Below are 21415 nucleotides of genomic sequence, written 5' to 3' on the forward strand. Positions count from 1 at the left end.
GCCGGAAAATGCCCCTCTGGTTTGGGGAGTACATTTCTAGCGCGCCTCTCACTCCCCTCCTAAAGCCTGATGGCGGTTTAATACCAATAGCTATTGGTACAATCTGGCGTCGGTTGTGCTTGAAATTGGCAGCAACTTCAGTATGCAAAGAGATGGCAAACTATCTAGGCAACCACTAGTTTGGTGTCGGCATTCCCTGCAGAGGGGAAAGCATACTCCACGCTGCCAACAGACTTCTCGAGGAGAAAGGTACACCGTACACAAAGCAACCTAACTATGATGCTCACTGATTTCTCTAATGCATTCAATATGGTTGATAGATCAACTATAATAAGGGAAGTCAGAGCTAGATGCCCTAGCATATCTTACTGGGTTGATTTTTGTTACGCAAAGCCTCCAAGACTTTATTACGAGGAGTCTATTTTAGCCTCCACTCAAGGAGTGCAGCAAGGCGATCCATTAGGCCCTCTCCTCTTTGCACTAGCTTTACACCCCCTGATCTGCCACATTGCTAGCAACCCTGATCTGCCACATTGCTAGCAACTGCACCTTATGCCACATTGCTAGCAACCCTGATCTGCCACATTGCTAGCAACTGCACCTTAGACCTGCACGCATGGTACCTCGATGATGGAACCATTATAGGGGACACTTTAGAAGTCTCAAAAGCTCTTAAGATAATTCAACATGAAGGTGGTGCATGAGGGTTCCATTTGAACATCAGGAAGACGGAGATTTTCCGGCCTTCTCTCGATCCAAGATTGTAATGGACAGGTAAATTTTCCCTCTAACGGGTTGGATATCAACCCGTCCAGAAGGGAGAAACTCCCTGTACGTCACTCGAAAATAAAAAAATAGATCGATAATCAAAATGTAAGCTAGGTAACATTTCTGGACTAGTCGAATAGGTCCGAATAATTAGAAGATTTAGAAGTCCATTGACATTTCTAGCAACTCCAATGTGGAAGCATGTATACAGATAAAGAGTTGGATCATAAAATTTAAAATAGGACTTGTCCAATTGGGTCCATTTATTTTAAGCATTTAAAACAGGCATTCAAGACATTGGCATTACTACTATAGTTGCGAAAATATGAAAATGCACAAGTGAAAGTTCAAACAGATTGTAATAGTATATATAAAATGACCTGCAATATGTATTCAAATCGATGAAAAATGAGATCCAAATAAAAATCCCACCACTAGTCTTACTTAATTACTAGAAGAAAAACATGTAAAGAGGAAACATACTGCGGATCACTTCGAAAATTTAGGCAAAGTTAATGTACACAGTACACCTCTTTTTAACAGTAAGAAAACAAGCCAAGATACATGAGAAGAAAACAAGTTCCAAAGGAAAGTGACCTGTACATACTAAGGCTTTTGAATACATTAATGTTCCAAAAAAAATAAATATAAGTTCCATAAGAGCAACTACATGCACCGAAATATGGACAAACCTTAAAACTTTACCAACTTAACACGAACACATCATTTTCTTGCAAAATAAACAGTCATTATATACATCAAAAACATGGGAGGTATCCACAAAATAACGACAAGAAAATAGACATGGATATTTTGCATTTTAAATACCCAGCAACCCCGTGATATACACATTATAGACAGCAAGAAACTAACTTTTGACGTGCTAAAAGCCTGCCGTAAGCCCTGCCCGGCTTACTGCTGCAAGCTCCTCTCATACTCTGTGGAATATAAAACTAAAAGGGGTGAGCCACAACTCAGTAAGGGTTATAACGACAAAAATGTAGCGCATGCACGAAATATAAACGAATGGACAAGAGCAGCATCTAAAATGATGTATAAAATAAAAAGCATTATGCAATTGAAATTTCATAATGAAACATAGCGCTACAAATCGAGTTACTTTACTATTCCTTTGGCCAGCGCCGATGTCAGGGTAATTCTGGATACCAGCCACCGTTACAGCTAACGGTCTTCCGGGTTGCCACTCGTAAGTGGGGGGGCCCCAGTGGGCCTGACATTCCTAAAGTAGAGTCGTCTTGGTTTTCGATCATGTGCAAACGATTAAATGTAACATTTACAAACACATACAGGATAGAAAGACAACTACGAAACCAAAAGCTTAACCAACACAAGTGTAGTTGTACAGTCTCAATCTCACCAGAAAGTCGATAAAGTAAAATGCAATTTTGTTAAGTTAATGAAGTTACAGCAACCACAGATCCAGGGAGCAAACCAATGGACACAAATCTGACGTAAACAAGGTAAAGTCTCGTAGTTCACTCCTAATTGCCAAGAGAGTTTTCAAAGAATCAATATGACAAAACATGTTCAAGTTTGGTATAAATAAGTCACGGAACTGTTCAGTACCCATTTCTTCATTTTTCTAAAGTTTGTATCTAAATCAGGGATAGCCAGCAAATAAAGCTACGTCACAAGGGAGTTAAAATTGTCAGTTCCATTCAAAGGAGTATTATAGAATTTTTTGTGAGTAAGACAACAAACAAAACAGTAATTAAGTTGGATTTTTGTTTTTATCACAAATGTGATGATAGTGTGAGAAAAGGAGTAGCATAACTGGCCACTAAAATCCAGAATAGAACCCATTCATTTTTCTTCTTCACAAGTCAGAGATATATTAGTTTCCTTTAAAATCAACCCAAACTCTTAAGGCGTGGAACAATGATGTTAAGCAAAATTTTTATCAAGAAAATAAGCCAATGATACAATGGAGCCAATTCGAGAAATCATCGTGTACCAAACCAAACGATTAAGAAAACAAAGAAAACGACGGGGAGGCAGTTTTATGAATAGGCTTAGTACTGATACCGTTAGGCGACTTATAAAAGATTTCCATCAAAAAAGTTAGACCGTAAGATTTGAAGAAATGGGATTTTAATAAAATCAATTGGACTAAACCAAACATCACGGGCTAAAGGTTTACCAAGAATTCACAAATTCATAGAAGAGATTAACATAAATATAGAAAAAGATTTCATTTCTTTCACTCTCGGCAACTACGACTGACCAAGACCAATTTATGAAAATTCCAGGTTGCATTACAGGTTTCAAAATGGTGTTCATTGGGTCATTTTCACAAACATGAAAAAGACAAATTTAGAAACTAAATTCAAGGTTAAATATATACACGGTGGAAATCAAAACTTGGATGGTTCCATAAACCTTTAAATCTTCATAAGACAATTTGTATCTTTCAAAATTATCAACAGTCCACATGCAAGGATTAGATACAAAGGTTACAAAATTTCTAATTGTTTAAAAAATAATAAACAGAAAGACGGGGACGATGTGAAGGAAGAACATGGGTAAGTTTTGTTAAATCCATGGATAACAAGTATCTTAAAAGATACAAATGGTTATAATTGTAAAAATGTAGGCATGCTCAGGAATTGAAATGTAAAAGCACTGAAAGAAATTTAAAAGATACCAAAGGAAAGAAAAAGAAAGAAAACCACTACCTCTGCTCAGAAGACAAATCCAGCCGGAACGGAGCTTGGGTGGAACTTGAATTTTTGATTTTAAAAGCTACAAAATTCTTATTTTGTTTGAGATTTCTTTGAGTATGAATTTGTGACAGTAAAAGAGGGGAGGATTCTCAGAGGAACACAGAAGAAACGAAGCTGCTTTTCTTTTTATTTAGATTTAGACTTGGTGACAAAAAGACAGGACTATCCCTCTAGCTGCTCATGTCCATCACGTGGCATTCATGCCTTGATTCCCATAACACCTACTAATTATGCAGAATAAATTCACTAAGGGATAACCACTTAGTTAAGAAAACCTAAACTTGGTTTAGGGCACTCTTCATTTTTATAAGCATCCGATAATACTAGGATTGTACGCGCTCGTTACCCTGGTTCTAGCTAGATAAATTAGGATCGTCTCAAAGCCCACGAGAAATTTTAGCGACGTTACATCATTACCCACTGAAAAAAATTTGGTCCCCAAATTCAAAACTAAATAGAAGAGCATCAGCCAACCATTTGTTGGGTTGGAAAATGGTACTTGTATCTAGTTCAATAATTGATTCAAATCATGGAAGTTTTAAAAACAATCACTAACTTATTACGTATCAAGGAAATGTGAAAATGCTCATATACTATATAGATAAAGAAAACAGAAAACAAAATGGAGAGTCGGTTGGCAAACTTTATAAAGTTCAAATTTTCTAAAACAGTAACCATGTGTTTTATAGTTGGGGATTATGTGGAACGAAAACAAATTTCCTAACATTAATTCAGTACCTCAAAGTACCTAAGGAAATAATGCTGGAAAGTCAGGAAAATGATAAAAGCACCTTACTTTTGTTATAAAACTGACTGCGCAAAATAAATCCAATTTTGATAGAAATGTTGCAATGTGAATAAACTTTTCTTTATGGTACAACAAAATTTCATTTTTAAGGCTCATTTGTTAAAACCTTGCATGAAGGATAGCTTCATCGAGTTAGATAATTTACCAGGCAGTTAAATCAAAGGGGCAACAAGATCTGACCTCAAAAGAAATTCCAAGGAACCAAGTTCAAATATATGAATGCGGCTAAGTTAAGTAATAAAACCATATGAATGGGTAAGACCGGTATCGAATAAAACTTTAACGCGAGAACTAAAAATTAGGAAGTTACCCTTGACTACGGCATTGTCTGGTTCCTCCTTAATCTCCACATCATGATTTAGCTTTCTTTGGATGTTTGGTTGTCTCGATTGGAAGGGTGGCGCATGGGTACGTGGTTGGTAAGGTTGTCTCCCATAAATATCCGTTTTATGTGCAGTAGGCTGTTGAGGTTGATTCGTGTTTTGTGGCATCGGTGGTGGTGGAACAGGACAATCTTTGACAAGATGATCATCTCCACATCGAAAGCAACCCTTTCCTTTGTTGGTTGTATGCCCAGAACGAGAAGGATCAAAACGTGGACGTTTCCGTTGGGGGAACGAATCGTTGTTATTCTTCTTCTTACTCGGCACACTTTCTTCCCTTTCCTTCTGTGTTTTTATCCAGTTAGCTTCAATAGCTAATGCGGCTCCCCAAACCTTCTTATAAGTTGGGTGTTGTAGAGGAACAACTTGGGCACGGATTCCTGGCTTCAATGCATCTTCTAGTTTGCGAGCCTTCAATTCCGGGGTCTCGACAAGATGTTTTCCATAATGTTGGAGTTCATAAAATTTCTTGTCTAACTGAGTAACTGTCATGGTCCCCTGCTTCAAGATAGCAAACTCAGCACACTTCAGGGATCGGGATAGTGGGGGGGGGGATACTTGTCAAGAAACAACTTTTCGAACTGCGCCCATGACATATTTGTTTCGTCTCCCATTCTCTTTTCGGATTCCCACCAATCGTCTGCATTACCCTTAAACATATATGTAGAAAAACGTACTCTATCCTCCTCAGCCACTAAATGTGCATCAAACTCCTTTTTAATACCCTTTAAACCACTTTTCAGCTTCTACGGGTTCTTCGGTATCATGAAACGCTCTCTCACAAACCACTTTCCTGAATTCTTTCAAGTACATAACATTATTGGGCCGCGACTGGTTCTGGTTCCCAATAACACCAGCCATGGTTCGTACGTATTCTGCAAATTTCTCACAACTTGCTTTCATCATTTTTGCAATAGCAAGATTTTTGGCTTTACCATTTCTCGCTGCAGCAACACCTTTTAGCTTAAGGACCCTCGGAGGCATCTTCACAATACAAAGACATTTACAAGAGTTAGAAAATGTTAGTAATGTTCATTACTAACAAGCGCATTAATATGTATATCATGGTTTCTGGCTTTCCCTAATACCCCAAAATGACGAAATCAATGACTTATTCAAACAAGAAAACCAACACAGCCCCGGTAAATCGGAACATTTGCTCTGATGCCAACTGTAACGGACAGGTAAATTTTCCCTCTAACAGGTTGGATTTCAACCCGTCCAGAAGGGAGAAACTCCCTGTACGTCACTCGAAAATAAAAAAATAGATCGATAAACAAAATGTAAGCTAGATAACATTTCTGGACTAGTCTAGTTAGGTCCGAATAATTAGAATATTTAGAAGTCCACTGACATTTCTAGCAACTCAAATGTGGAAGCATGTATACAGATAAAGAGTTGGATCATAAAATTTAAAATAGGACTTGTCCAATTGGGTCCATTTATTTTAAACATTTAAAACATGCATTCAAGACATTGACATTACTAATATAGTTGCGTAAATATGAAAATGCACAAGTGAAAGTTCAAACAGATTGTAATAGTATATATAAAATGACCTGCAATATGTATTCAAATCGATGAAAAATGAGATCCAAATAAAAATCCCACCACTAGTCTTACTTAATTACTAGAAGAAAAACATGTAAAGAGGAAACATACTACGCGGATCACTTCGAAAATTTAGGCAAAGTTAATGTACACAGTACACCTCTTTTTAACAGTAAGAAAACAAGCCAAGATACATGAGAAGAAAACAAGTTCCGAAGGAAAGTGACCTGTACATACTAAGGCTTGTGAATACATTAATGTTCCAAAAAAAACCATAAGAGCAACTACATGCACCGAAATATAGACAGACCTTAAAACTTTATCAACTTAACACGAACACATCATTTCCTTGCAAAATAAACAGTCATTATATACATCAAAACATGGGAGATATCCACAAAATAACGACAAGAAAATAGACATGGATATTTTGCATTTTAACTACCCAGCAACCCCGTGATATACACATTATAACAGCAAGAAACTAACTTTTGACGTGCTAAAAGCCTGCCGTAAGCCCTGCCCGGCTTACTGCTGCAAGCTCCTCTCGTACTCTGTGGAAAATAAAACTAAAAGGGGTGAGCCACAACTCAGTAAGGGTTATAACGACAAAAATATAGCGCCTACACGAAATATAAACGAATGGACAAGAGCAGCTAAAATGATGTATAAAACAAAAAGCATTATGCAATTGAAATTTTATAATGAAACATAGTGTTACAAATCGAGTTACTCTACTATTACTTTGGCCAGTGCCGATGTCAAGGTAGTTCTGGATACCAGCCACCGTTACAGCTAACGGTCTTCCGGGTTGCCACTCGTAAGTGGGGGGGCCCAGTGGGCCTGACATTCCTAAAGTAGAGTCGTCTTGCTTTTCGATCATGTGCAAACGATTAAATGTAACATTTACAAACACATACAGGATAGAAAGACAACTATGAAACCAAAAGCCTAACCAACACAAGTGTAGTTGTACAGTCTCAATCTCACCAGAAACTCGACAAAGCAAAATGCAATTATGGTAAGTTAAATGAAGTTACAGAAACCACAGATCGAGGGAGCAAACCAAGATACAAATCTGACGTAAACAAGGTAAAGTCTTGTAGTTCAGTCCTAATTGCCAAGAGAGTTTTCAAAGAATCAATATGACAAAACGTGTTCAAGTTCGGCATAAATAAGTCACGGAACTGTTCAGTACCTATTTCTTCATTTTCCTAAAGCTTGTATCTAAATCAGGGATGGCAAGCAAATAAAGCTACATCACAAGGGAGTCAAAATTGTCAGTTCCATTCAAACAGTGAGTAAGACAGCAAACAAAACAGTAATTAAGTTGGATTTTTGTTTTTATCACAAATGTGATGCTAGTGTGAGAAAAGGAGTAGCATAACTGGCCACTAAAATCCAGAATAGAACTCATTCATTTTTCTTCTTCACAAGTCAGAGATATATTAGTTTCCTTTAAAATCAACCTAAACTCTTAAGCCGTGGAACAATGATGTTAAGCAAAAATTTTGTCAAGTAAATTAGCCAAGATTGTAATGGACAGGTAAATTTTCCCTCTAACGGGTTGGATATCAACCCGTCCAGAAGGGAGAAACTCCCTGTACGTCACTCGAAAATAAAAAAATAGATCGATAATCAAAATGTAAGCTAGGTAACATTTCTGGACTAGTCGAATAGGTCCGAATAATTAGAAGATTTAGAAGTCCATTGACATTTCTAGCAACTCCAATGTGGAAGCATGTATACAGATAAAGAGTTGGATCATAAAATTTAAAATAGGACTTGTCCAATTGGGTCCATTTATTTTAAGCATTTAAAACAGGCATTCAAGACATTGGCATTACTACTATAGTTGCGAAAATATGAAAATGCACAAGTGAAAGTTCAAACAGATTGTAATAGTATATATAAAATGACCTGCAATATGTATTCAAATCGATGAAAAATGAGATCCAAATAAAAATCCCACCACTAGTCTTACTTAATTACTAGAAGAAAAACATGTAAAGAGGAAACATACTGCGGATCACTTCGAAAATTTAGGCAAAGTTAATGTACACAGTACACCTCTTTTTAACAGTAAGAAAACAAGCCAAGATACATGAGAAGAAAACAAGTTCCAAAGGAAAGTGACCTGTACATACTAAGGCTTTTGAATACATTAATGTTCCAAAAAAAATAAATATAAGTTCCATAAGAGCAACTACATGCACCGAAATATGGACAAACCTTAAAACTTTACCAACTTAACACGAACACATCATTTTCTTGCAAAATAAACAGTCATTATATACATCAAAAACATGGGAGGTATCCACAAAATAACGACAAGAAAATAGACATGGATATTTTGCATTTTAAATACCCAGCAACCCCGTGATATACACATTATAGACAGCAAGAAACTAACTTTTGACGTGCTAAAAGCCTGCCGTAAGCCCTGCCCGGCTTACTGCTGCAAGCTCCTCTCATACTCTGTGGAATATAAAACTAAAAGGGGTGAGCCACAACTCAGTAAGGGTTATAACGACAAAAATGTAGCGCATGCACGAAATATAAACGAATGGACAAGAGCAGCATCTAAAATGATGTATAAAATAAAAAGCATTATGCAATTGAAATTTCATAATGAAACATAGCGCTACAAATCGAGTTACTTTACTATTCCTTTGGCCAGCGCCGATGTCAGGGTAATTCTGGATACCAGCCACCGTTACAGCTAACGGTCTTCCGGGTTGCCACTCGTAAGTGGGGGGGCCCCAGTGGGCCTGACATTCCTAAAGTAGAGTCGTCTTGGTTTTCGATCATGTGCAAACGATTAAATGTAACATTTACAAACACATACAGGATAGAAAGACAACTACGAAACCAAAAGCTTAACCAACACAAGTGTAGTTGTACAGTCTCAATCTCACCAGAAAGTCGATAAAGTAAAATGCAATTTTGTTAAGTTAATGAAGTTACAGCAACCACAGATCCAGGGAGCAAACCAATGGACACAAATCTGACGTAAACAAGGTAAAGTCTCGTAGTTCACTCCTAATTGCCAAGAGAGTTTTCAAAGAATCAATATGACAAAACATGTTCAAGTTTGGTATAAATAAGTCACGGAACTGTTCAGTACCCATTTCTTCATTTTTCTAAAGTTTGTATCTAAATCAGGGATAGCCAGCAAATAAAGCTACGTCACAAGGGAGTTAAAATTGTCAGTTCCATTCAAAGGAGTATTATAGAATTTTTTGTGAGTAAGACAACAAACAAAACAGTAATTAAGTTGGATTTTTGTTTTTATCACAAATGTGATGATAGTGTGAGAAAAGGAGTAGCATAACTGGCCACTAAAATCCAGAATAGAACCCATTCATTTTTCTTCTTCACAAGTCAGAGATATATTAGTTTCCTTTAAAATCAACCCAAACTCTTAAGGCGTGGAACAATGATGTTAAGCAAAATTTTTATCAAGAAAATAAGCCAATGATACAATGGAGCCAATTCGAGAAATCATCGTGTACCAAACCAAACGATTAAGAAAACAAAGAAAACGACGGGGAGGCAGTTTTATGAATAGGCTTAGTACTGATACCGTTAGGCGACTTATAAAAGATTTCCATCAAAAAAGTTAGACCGTAAGATTTGAAGAAATGGGATTTTAATAAAATCAATTGGACTAAACCAAACATCACGGGCTAAAGGTTTACCAAGAATTCACAAATTCATAGAAGAGATTAACATAAATATAGAAAAAGATTTCATTTCTTTCACTCTCGGCAACTACGACTGACCAAGACCAATTTATGAAAATTCCAGGTTGCATTACAGGTTTCAAAATGGTGTTCATTGGGTCATTTTCACAAACATGAAAAAGACAAATTTAGAAACTAAATTCAAGGTTAAATATATACACGGTGGAAATCAAAACTTGGATGGTTCCATAAACCTTTAAATCTTCATAAGACAATTTGTATCTTTCAAAATTATCAACAGTCCACATGCAAGGATTAGATACAAAGGTTACAAAATTTCTAATTGTTTAAAAAATAATAAACAGAAAGACGGGGACGATGTGAAGGAAGAACATGGGTAAGTTTTGTTAAATCCATGGATAACAAGTATCTTAAAAGATACAAATGGTTATAATTGTAAAAATGTAGGCATGCTCAGGAATTGAAATGTAAAAGCACTGAAAGAAATTTAAAAGATACCAAAGGAAAGAAAAAGAAAGAAAACCACTACCTCTGCTCAGAAGACAAATCCAGCCGGAACGGAGCTTGGGTGGAACTTGAATTTTTGATTTTAAAAGCTACAAAATTCTTATTTTGTTTGAGATTTCTTTGAGTATGAATTTGTGACAGTAAAAGAGGGGAGGATTCTCAGAGGAACACAGAAGAAACGAAGCTGCTTTTCTTTTTATTTAGATTTAGACTTGGTGACAAAAAGACAGGACTATCCCTCTAGCTGCTCATGTCCATCACGTGGCATTCATGCCTTGATTCCCATAACACCTACTAATTATGCAGAATAAATTCACTAAGGGATAACCACTTAGTTAAGAAAACCTAAACTTGGTTTAGGGCACTCTTCATTTTTATAAGCATCCGATAATACTAGGATTGTACGCGCTCGTTACCCTGGTTCTAGCTAGATAAATTAGGATCGTCTCAAAGCCCACGAGAAATTTTAGCGACGTTACATCATTACCCACTGAAAAAAGAATTTGGTCCCCAAATTCAAAACTAAATAGAAGAGCATCAGCCAACCATTTGTTGGGTTGGAAAATGGTACTTGTATCTAGTTCAATAATTGATTCAAATCATGGAAGTTTTAAAAACAATCACTAACTTATTACGTATCAAGGAAATGTGAAAATGTTCATATACTATATAGATAAAGAAAACAGAAAACAAAATGGAGAGTCGGTTGGCAAACTTTATAAAGTTCAAATTTTCTAAAACAGTAACCATGTGTTTTATAGTTGGGGATTATGTGGAACGAAAACAAATTTCCTAACATTAATTCAGTACCTCAAAGTACCTAAGGAAATAATGCTGGAAAGTCAGGAAAATGATAAAAGCACCTTACTTTTGTTATAAAACTGACTGCGCAAAATAAATCCAATTTTGATAGAAATGTTGCAATGTGAATAAACTTTTCTTTATGGTACAACAAAATTTCATTTTTAAGGCTCATTTGTTAAAACCTTGCATGAAGGATAGCTTCATCGAGTTAGATAATTTACCAGGCAGTTAAATCAAAGGGGCAACAAGATCTGACCTCAAAAGAAATTCCAAGGAACCAAGTTCAAATATATGAATGCGGCTAAGTTAAGTAATAAAACCATATGAATGAATGGGTAAGACCGGTATCGAATAAAACTTTAACGCGAGAACTAAAAATTAGGAAGTTACCCTTGACTACGGCATTGTCTGGTTCCTCCTTAATCTCCACATCATGATTTAGCTTTCTTTGGATGTTTGGTTGTCTCGATTGGAAGGGTGGCGCATGGGTACGTGGTTGGTAAGGTTGTCTCCCATAAATATCCGTTTTATGTGCAGTAGGCTGTTGAGGTTGATTCGTGTTTTGTGGCATCGGTGGTGGTGGAACAGGACAATCTTTGACAAGATGATCATCTCCACATCGAAAGCAACCCTTTCCTTTGTTGGTTGTATGCCCAGAACGAGAAGGATCAAAACGTGGACGTTTCCGTTGGGGGAACGAATCGTTGTTATTCTTCTTCTTACTCGGCACACTTTCTTCCCTTTCCTTCTGTGTTTTTATCCAGTTAGCTTCAATAGCTAATGCGGCTCCCCAAACCTTCTTATAAGTTGGGTGTTGTAGAGGAACAACTTGGGCACGGATTCCTGGCTTCAATGCATCTTCTAGTTTGCGAGCCTTCAATTCCGGGGTCTCGACAAGATGTTTTCCATAATGTTGGAGTTCATAAAATTTCTTGTCTAACTGAGTAACTGTCATGGTCCCCTGCTTCAAGATAGCAAACTCAGCACACTTCAGGGATCGGGATAGTGGGGGGGGATACTTGTCAAGAAACAACTTTTCGAACTGCGCCCATGACATATTTGTTTCGTCTCCCATTCTCTTTTCGGATTCCCACCAATCGTCTGCATTACCCTTAAACATATATGTAGAAAAACGTACTCTATCCTCCTCAGCCACTAAATGTGCATCAAACTCCTTTTTAATACCCTTTAAACCACTTTTCAGCTTCTACGGGTTCTTCGGTATCATGAAACGCTCTCTCACAAACCACTTTCCTGAATTCTTTCAAGTACATAACATTATTGGGCCGCGACTGGTTCTGGTTCCCAATAACACCAGCCATGGTTCGTACGTATTCTGCAAATTTCTCACAACTTGCTTTCATCATTTTTGCAATAGCAAGATTTTTGGCTTTACCATTTCTCGCTGCAGCAACACCTTTTAGCTTAAGGACCCTCGGAGGCATCTTCACAATACAAAGACATTTACAAGAGTTAGAAAATGTTAGTAATGTTCATTACTAACAAGCGCATTAATATGTATATCATGGTTTCTGGCTTTCCCTAATACCCCAAAATGACGAAATCAATGACTTATTCAAACAAGAAAACCAACACAGCCCCGGTAAATCGGAACATTTGCTCTGATGCCAACTGTAACGGACAGGTAAATTTTCCCTCTAACAGGTTGGATTTCAACCCGTCCAGAAGGGAGAAACTCCCTGTACGTCACTCGAAAATAAAAAAATAGATCGATAAACAAAATGTAAGCTAGATAACATTTCTGGACTAGTCTAGTTAGGTCCGAATAATTAGAATATTTAGAAGTCCACTGACATTTCTAGCAACTCAAATGTGGAAGCATGTATACATATAAAGAGTTGGATCATAAAATTTAAAATAGGACTTGTCCAATTGGGTCCATTTATTTTAAACATTTAAAACATGCATTCAAGACATTGACATTACTAATATAGTTGCGTAAATATGAAAATGCACAAGTGAAAGTTCAAACAGATTGTAATAGTATATATAAAATGACCTGCAATATGTATTCAAATCGATGAAAAATGAGATCCAAATAAAAATCCCACCACTAGTCTTACTTAATTACTAGAAGAAAAACATGTAAAGAGGAAACATACTACGCGGATCACTTCGAAAATTTAGGCAAAGTTAATGTACACAGTACACCTCTTTTTAACAGTAAGAAAACAAGCCAAGATACATGAGAAGAAAACAAGTTCCGAAGGAAAGTGACCTGTACATACTAAGGCTTGTGAATACATTAATGTTCCAAAAAAAACCATAAGAGCAACTACATGCACCGAAATATAGACAGACCTTAAAACTTTATCAACTTAACACGAACACATCATTTCCTTGCAAAATAAACAGTCATTATATACATCAAAACATGGGAGATATCCACAAAATAACGACAAGAAAATAGACATGGATATTTTGCATTTTAACTACCCAGCAACCCCGTGATATACACATTATAACAGCAAGAAACTAACTTTTGACGTGCTAAAAGCCTGCCGTAAGCCCTGCCCGGCTTACTGCTGCAAGCTCCTCTCGTACTCTGTGGAAAATAAAACTAAAAGGGGTGAGCCACAACTCAGTAAGGGTTATAACGACAAAAATATAGCGCCTACACGAAATATAAACGAATGGACAAGAGCAGCAGCTAAAATGATGTATAAAACAAAAAGCATTATGCAATTGAAATTTTATAATGAAACATAGTGTTACAAATCGAGTTACTCTACTATTACTTTGGCCAGTGCCGATGTCAAGGTAGTTCTGGATACCAGCCACCGTTACAGCTAACGGTCTTCCGGGTTGCCACTCGTAAGTGGGGGGGCCCAGTGGGCCTGACATTCCTAAAGTAGAGTCGTCTTGCTTTTCGATCATGTGCAAACGATTAAATGTAACATTTACAAACACATACAGGATAGAAAGACAACTATGAAACCAAAAGCCTAACCAACACAAGTGTAGTTGTACAGTCTCAATCTCACCAGAAACTCGACAAAGCAAAATGCAATTATGGTAAGTTAAATGAAGTTACAGAAACCACAGATCGAGGGAGCAAACCAAGATACAAATCTGACGTAAACAAGGTAAAGTCTTGTAGTTCAGTCCTAATTGCCAAGAGAGTTTTCAAAGAATCAATATGACAAAACGTGTTCAAGTTCGGCATAAATAAGTCACGGAACTGTTCAGTACCTATTTCTTCATTTTCCTAAAGCTTGTATCTAAATCAGGGATGGCAAGCAAATAAAGCTACATCACAAGGGAGTCAAAATTGTCAGTTCCATTCAAACAGTGAGTAAGACAGCAAACAAAACAGTAATTAAGTTGGATTTTTGTTTTTATCACAAATGTGATGCTAGTGTGAGAAAAGGAGTAGCATAACTGGCCACTAAAATCCAGAATAGAACTCATTCATTTTTCTTCTTCACAAGTCAGAGATATATTAGTTTCCTTTAAAATCAACCTAAACTCTTAAGCCGTGGAACAATGATGTTAAGCAAAAATTTTGTCAAGTAAATTAGCCAATGATACAAAGGAGCCAATTCGAGAAATCATCGTGTAACCAAACCAAACGATTAAGAAAACAAAGAAAACGACAGGGAGGCAGTTTTATGAATAGGCTTAGTACTGATACCGTTAAGCGACTTATAAAAGATTTCCATCAAAAGAGTTAGACCGTAAGATTTGAAGAAATGGGATTTTAATAAAATCAATTGGACTAATCCAAACATCACAGGCTAAAGGTTTACCAAGAATTCACAAATTCATAGAAGGGATTAACATAAATATAGAAAAAGATTTCATTTCTTTCACTCTCGGCAACTACGACTGACCAAGACCAATTTATGAAAATTCCAGGTTGCATTACATGTTTCAAAATGGTGTTCATTGAGACATTTTCACAAACATGAAAAAGACAAATTTAGAAACTAAATTCAAGGTTAAATATATACACGTTGGAAATCAAAACTTGGATGGTTCCATAAACCTTTAAATCTTCATAAGACAATTTTTATCTTTCAAAATTATCAACAGTCCCTATGCAAGGATTAGATATAAAGGTTACAAAATTTCTAATTGTTTAAAAATTAATAAACAGAAGGACGAGGACGATGTGAAGGAAGAACATGGGTAAGTTTTGTTAAATCCATGGATAACAAGTCTCTTAAAAGATACAAATGGTTATAATTGTAAAAATGTATGCATGCTCAGGAATTGAAATGTAAAAGCACTGAAAGAAATTTAAAAGATACCAAAGGAAAGAAAAAGAAAGAAAGCCCCTACCTCTGCTCAGAAGACAAATCCAGCCGGAACGGAGCTTGGGTTGAACTTGAATTTTTGATTTTAAAAGCTACAAAATTCTTATTTTGTGTGAGATTTCTTTGAGTATGAATTTGAGACAGTAAAAGAGGGGAGGATTCTCAGAGGAACACAGAAGAAACGAAGTTGCTTTTCTTTTTATTTAGATTTAGACTTGGTGACAAAAAAATCATGCAATGCATCGCTACCACCACCTATGTTGTTCTTATAAATGGCTCTCCATACTCTTTCTTCAATCCTTCTAGAGGTCTAAGACAGGGTGATTTCCTATCCCCATATCTATTTCTTTTCTATACGGAAGCTCTATCCAGAATTCTCATTCATGCTGAGGACTTGGGTATCATTTCTGGAATAAAGATATGTAGAGGTGCTTCTTCTATCACCTATAAGTTGTCTTTAGTTACATAATCAAGCGACTCTAAGATGAGTTTTAATTCACAAAAATATGACAACTAAACTTGACATACCAACGCTTGGTGGGTTCAACCAAGCTATGCTCTAACAGTCGCCTTCTGGTCATGATCCTCTGAAGCAGGAAGAGCGACAAGCTATATCTTGGCTGGATATAGCGGTTTATGACCGTAAGTGGCTCTGCAAAGTTTTTGACTAGGTCATGATTTTTGTAGCCTTTCCAAGTGTTTGCTAACTTTATTCTGTAGACGATGAAAATCGAATCCAATGGAAATTGAACGAGGTCAATCGGATACGAAATGCAAAAGTTATAAGTAAAATTGTAAAGTGAAGTAAACTTCCTGAGTCCATGTGATCAGGTCGAAGGTCCTTGACCTAAACGAATTTTGGAGCAAATATTCGTCAGAATCTCCAAGTTTAGGGCGTCATCTTCTCTGGGGAGGTCGATTGCAGACAGACCGGATCCCTTCTGTGTTATTCGCAGCAATTTTAGTACTCCTTCCCTAGGAAACGTGTAATCGATCTAGATTTGTTGGATTTATCCCTACTGGTAACTTTAAAGGCATTTTCGGATAAGTCATGATACCGATCTGAGAGTTTGCAAGATTCTGGTGAGTCCCCAAGAAATCGCCTTGGTCCTTACCCAATGTTTCAAGGATTAAGAATAGATTTTCATGGAAATAGGTCACTGGGGCGTTTTCCATGATAGAGATATCCAGGTCATCCGGGATGTACTAGCCTATTCACTAGGGTCAAATATTCATCTCAGAGATAAAAGTGATGGTAGAGATAAACCTCTCGAGCGTGTCAGAGGTGGATTTACAGATATTGAATCAAGGAGATGTTTTTGTGTTCGGATTGATGAAATCAGCTTCCTTTCTAATAGTGACCATGATTAAAATCTGTAACTGAGTGGACAACTTCCCACTGTGGTCGCCAAAATATAGTTACCTTAAATCTGAGAGAGGTTAGAAGTGGGATTCTAGGATTTCTGAAAGTGAGTTACGGCAGGTTGAACACGAACAGTATTCGTCTAAACTACGCACAATGGTCGTTCAAAGGCTACTCCAGTCACAGGGAAGAAGCTTAGTGCTAGTCTTAGGTAGGGAAGCAGATAAATAGAGAGATCATGGAATTCTAGGGTTTGAATAAAAAAATCTCTGAGTTGTTGAGGGGAAAGTTTTGTGTTAACTTGGAGAAATAGATGACCTATTTATAACTGAATTCTCTAATCTCAGGTTGGTGAAGATAATGATTGCTTTCCTTGTCATGCGGATCAATTCTGTTGTCTCTTCAAGAATAGATAGAGATAAACTAAGTTGTGTTTATCTTATTATTCCACCGCCTTTACTCAATTCTGCGGTGAAAAATAGGTCAGGTATTTCTCACACGTGCTGTAGACCGCCAGACCAAAACCCTAATTGATATCCCCCCATTTGTGTGAACTGAGTCAGCCTTTGTGATGATGTGTTGAGAGAGAAATATTCTCTTTAGCCGAGTTGGCCAAGATAGAGAGATATTCTCTGACTTGTGAGAATAACTAGGATGAGTCACGTGAAAAGGCATGGAATGCCTCAGGAATTGTGTGCAGGTGTGAGGGGAGATGAGGTTGATCTCCCTCTCTTCATGGTCGGTAACATATGTCATGTGGAGACTGTATTATTGCTTGAGGGTCCCTTTATTGAGCATGCGGAGCTCAAGAGAGCTTATCCACGATTTGGGATGGACATGTATACTTCAGGCTCAATTTACTAGACGCGAGTGTGTTTGAGAAGACGAGAAATAGGATTGGGCCCTAGGTAAGGCGTGTGCCTATCATGGGGAATATTCGGCCATGTATTAGATTTCATGAGAGATTTTGCATAGAGATGTGAATCTCTCCGGGATTGTGCAGAGAGATGTGAATCTCTCTGAGATTTTGCGGAGAGATATGAATCTCTCCAAGATTTTGCAGACGGATCTGAATCTCTTTATGGTCAACTAAGATTCATTCTGAAGAGAGAGAAAAAGCTTTGTGCGTCCGATTAATGTCTTTGCGATACTTTGAGCTTACTTGTCTTTGACCAGCGTATCTTGCTGATATGTGCTAGGAATCAACTGTGTATATATGATAGGGCCGACAAGACCAGTGTAATATGAAAGGATGTTCTAGGAGTCTGTCGAAAGGGCCCGGAAGCAAAATAACTAGTGTATCTCGCGGGGATGTACTAGGAATTATTCAAAATCCTCAGTAAGTCGAGTCAGAGCCTAGAGAAGACATGACTAGTGTATCTCGCGATGATGTACTAGGAATCAGTACTTAATCTCAAATATGGTGAGTTGTGCTTAGAGCAGACATGTATGTATCTGCTCTGGGTCATAAGTCCGTCGGGGACGTTTTTATGCATCTACAGAGCCTACATGACCAGCAGTATCTCGTGGAGGATGTATACTAGGAATCATGGCATCACAATCAGCTGTGTCTCGCGAAGACATGCTGGAATTGTGGTTGTTCTGGTTCATAAGTCTGTCGGGGACGTTTTACGCTCTACAGAACCTACGTGACCAGCAGTATCTCATCGAGGATGTGCGCTAGGAGTCACGACATCACGACCAGCAGTGTCTCGCGGGGTCGTATACTAGAAATCATGGATATGAGTGCCTTGAGGACCAATTGCTTAATCTCTCCCGTGAGAGTTGAATTTTTGTCTATGGTCTTGAAATGACACTTTTGCCCCTTATCCAAATTTCACCATCTACACTAGCAAAATCACCTATTCACGATGACAGGAGAAGGGATATGCTCGAGACCGATTATAGCATGAATCGGGAGAACATAGAATGGAAATAACAATAAGACATGACATGTATATAACTTATTAATTGGAGATGATTCTCATAGATTCGGAGGTAATAGAGTTTTTAAAAAAAATATATTATAACAATTATTATTTGTACAATACCTAATAAAACAGAAAAACCAGATGCATGTTTACATCAAGCTAAAAGATATTCCTTACTTTAAGGACAATATCAAGGATCAGCAAATCTTTCGAATCCAACATTTGAATCTGCAATCATACCACAGAGATTTTCGACCAGTACTTGCTGCAAGAAAAAACTGGGTGAATACATTCATGTGCATATTTCTTCTCCCTAAAAAGGGTCATCACGTACCAACATACAAATTTGCAATGTCAGATTTTACAACACTTAGAGAAAAATAGATAAGAGAACAAATCTGATAGGTAATATATCAAACAATATACAATATATTATTTATGTACAATAATAATATCTAAACTTAGTAATTATTTTTCGATGCACCCTGCACGCGAGCCACAGCCACAATGGAATTTCGATAAGGGTATATTTATGTGATAATTTGACCAACCAATTAACTGATTGTATGTTGGGAAAAAGAGAACTCAGGGACTATACTCTTATCGAATGACCACGGGGGAGATCTTTCTACAGTTCAGTAAGCTATAAGAATATGCATAAATCTCGATATACCATGTTTAGAGATTTACAAGGGAATATATGTCATGAGAAATACGTTGAATTGGTCAAGAATTTTTAAATTGAGCTTAACATTGAAATTGAATGACCAAGGGGGATATCTTTCTAAAGTTCAGTAAAACTATAAGAATATACATAAATCTTGACATACCAGATTTAGAGATTTACAAGGGAATATACGTCATGAGAAATACGTTTGAATTGGTCAACTTAGTATTTAATAAATCGTTGATAATTTTAACACCAACATGTTGGCAACTGGAAATATATGCCAGTGGAAGAATTAAGTGTTTCAGGAATCCCGAACCAAACAAATGAAGAATTGATATTTGAAAATCATATACACTCGGTGAAGCACAAACAAATACATGACAAAGAAAAGTTTATGGTATGATCTGAAAAGTAATTCAATTTAACTGGATTTTTTTATTATAAAAGAATCAAACGCAATGCAGGGCAAAGGAATAATTATTGGAAGTTAGCAGGATATTTGTGGTACTACATGGCATATCCAGTATGCAAAAGGCATGCTTACATGAAAGACGAACCATGATGCAATAGATATGCAGTCATAGTAAACGTACCAATACCAAGATAACAAATAAAAATGTTAAGTTACCAATATCCATCTATTTCTTATTACATGTTATAAAAAAAATGTTACTAAACTAGCGCATGCTTCATGACAATTATATTCTCCAGCTTATAGTACACGACGGTAACGACAGCGATATATTCACAACAATGGAAAAAACGGCTGAAGTGGTTATAGATAACAATATTAGAGTAACAAAAATTATGGCGTTCCAACGGTAGATGTACACGTAACCATAATGTTTATGATAAAAACAATTTTCTGGGGATAAAACAAAAAACAAAATGCAACCTCATAAAGAATAATTTTATTGCGTATAAAAGAAATATTAACTGCAATAGGAAAATCAATGGTCTTTAGATTCATACTTGAAGAAGGAAACTTCATGTAGCTCAGTCCAAAAGAAACTTTATATTTCATTATGATAATGCATATCTATTAAACAAACATGGAAGGGTGTGTACAACTACTCACAGAGAACAACTCTAGATGCCTACTAAGAAAGACCTGGTAAAAAAAAGTATGATACTACACAAAACGACAATGACATTCCCACATTGATCGAACTGGATGAACATGATGATGAAATGGACGGGATTATGGAGAGGGATATATCAATCCCGACATCCCACCGTCGGTCGAGATAAATGAAGAAGGTAATGGAGCGTATACTTATTAATAGAGATTATAGATAACATGATTATTTATTTTTAGACACACCGATTTTGACACACATTAATATTATTCGACACTATATGTTTAAATTTTTGCAAACCAAAAAAAAAATGGCGCAATTTTAAACAGAATGGATGTGAATCTTATAGTTAATTGTGCTACCATGGCGTTCCTTCTTGGGAACCAGTACCCATCTTGGACAAGGCCTATTAAGTTGTATCGTGAAACTACGCTTAAGTAATAGTCAAAAAACCACTAACAAACATGTTAGAGCACTTATCGGTCGAACTCGCAAGCGTTGCTATCTCAAGCTTGTTTTTCAAGTTTAGTTGCCAAAACTATAAGTCTTGATTTCTAGTCTACTTATAGCTAAGTCTCGAATTAGGATAGTAAGTGTAGTTGAGCTTTAGACTCCACGGCGTTCATCGAATGAAGACGAAGAACTACTCAAGGGAACTTGTGGAACTTCATCAACAAAAGGTATGTGGAGACTTGAACTTATCTATCACTCAAAAGTCTATCTATTATATCTCTTATTGTGAGACAAAAGTCGTATTGCTATATCGACTTCAATTATACACATTTGCTATTTCGAGCTGAGTTTAACTCACTTATCTATT

The 21415-nt window shown here is 36.8% G+C and overlaps 1 protein-coding gene across 15 annotated transcripts; it reads right to left on the reverse strand.

Annotated features, from left to right (window-relative positions):
* Nucleotides 1-1269: 1269 nt before the first annotated feature.
* LOC113318839 lies at nucleotides 1270-15979 on the reverse strand. Of its 15 annotated transcripts, none has more exons than XR_003344890.1 (7): nucleotides 15578-15978; nucleotides 13774-13838; nucleotides 11663-12717; nucleotides 6999-8732; nucleotides 6744-6808; nucleotides 4631-5687; nucleotides 1270-1706 (listed from the first exon to the last, which is right to left on the reverse strand). XR_003344890.1 is itself a non-coding variant. In XM_026567094.1 (4 exons), exons 3-4 carry the CDS (start codon nucleotides 5193-5195, stop codon nucleotides 1681-1683), a joined length of 591 nt encoding a protein of 196 aa, XP_026422879.1. In that variant the 5' UTR covers nucleotides 5196-5687; nucleotides 6744-6808; nucleotides 10491-11655; the 3' UTR covers nucleotides 1270-1680. The 15 variants fall into 15 exon arrangements, 2 of the variants coding, with proteins under 2 accessions (XP_026422879.1, XP_026422878.1); XR_003344893.1 differs by having other exon boundaries at nucleotides 8668-8732; nucleotides 15578-15976; XR_003344891.1 differs by lacking the exon at nucleotides 15578-15978 and adding an exon at nucleotides 14032-15100.
* Between the last annotated feature and the right edge of the window lie 5436 nt (nucleotides 15980-21415).

The sequence above is a fragment of the Papaver somniferum genome, chromosome 10 (assembly GCF_003573695.1).
Source record: "Papaver somniferum cultivar HN1 chromosome 10, ASM357369v1, whole genome shotgun sequence".
In the NCBI taxonomy this organism is placed as follows: Eukaryota; Viridiplantae; Streptophyta; class Magnoliopsida; order Ranunculales; family Papaveraceae; genus Papaver; species Papaver somniferum.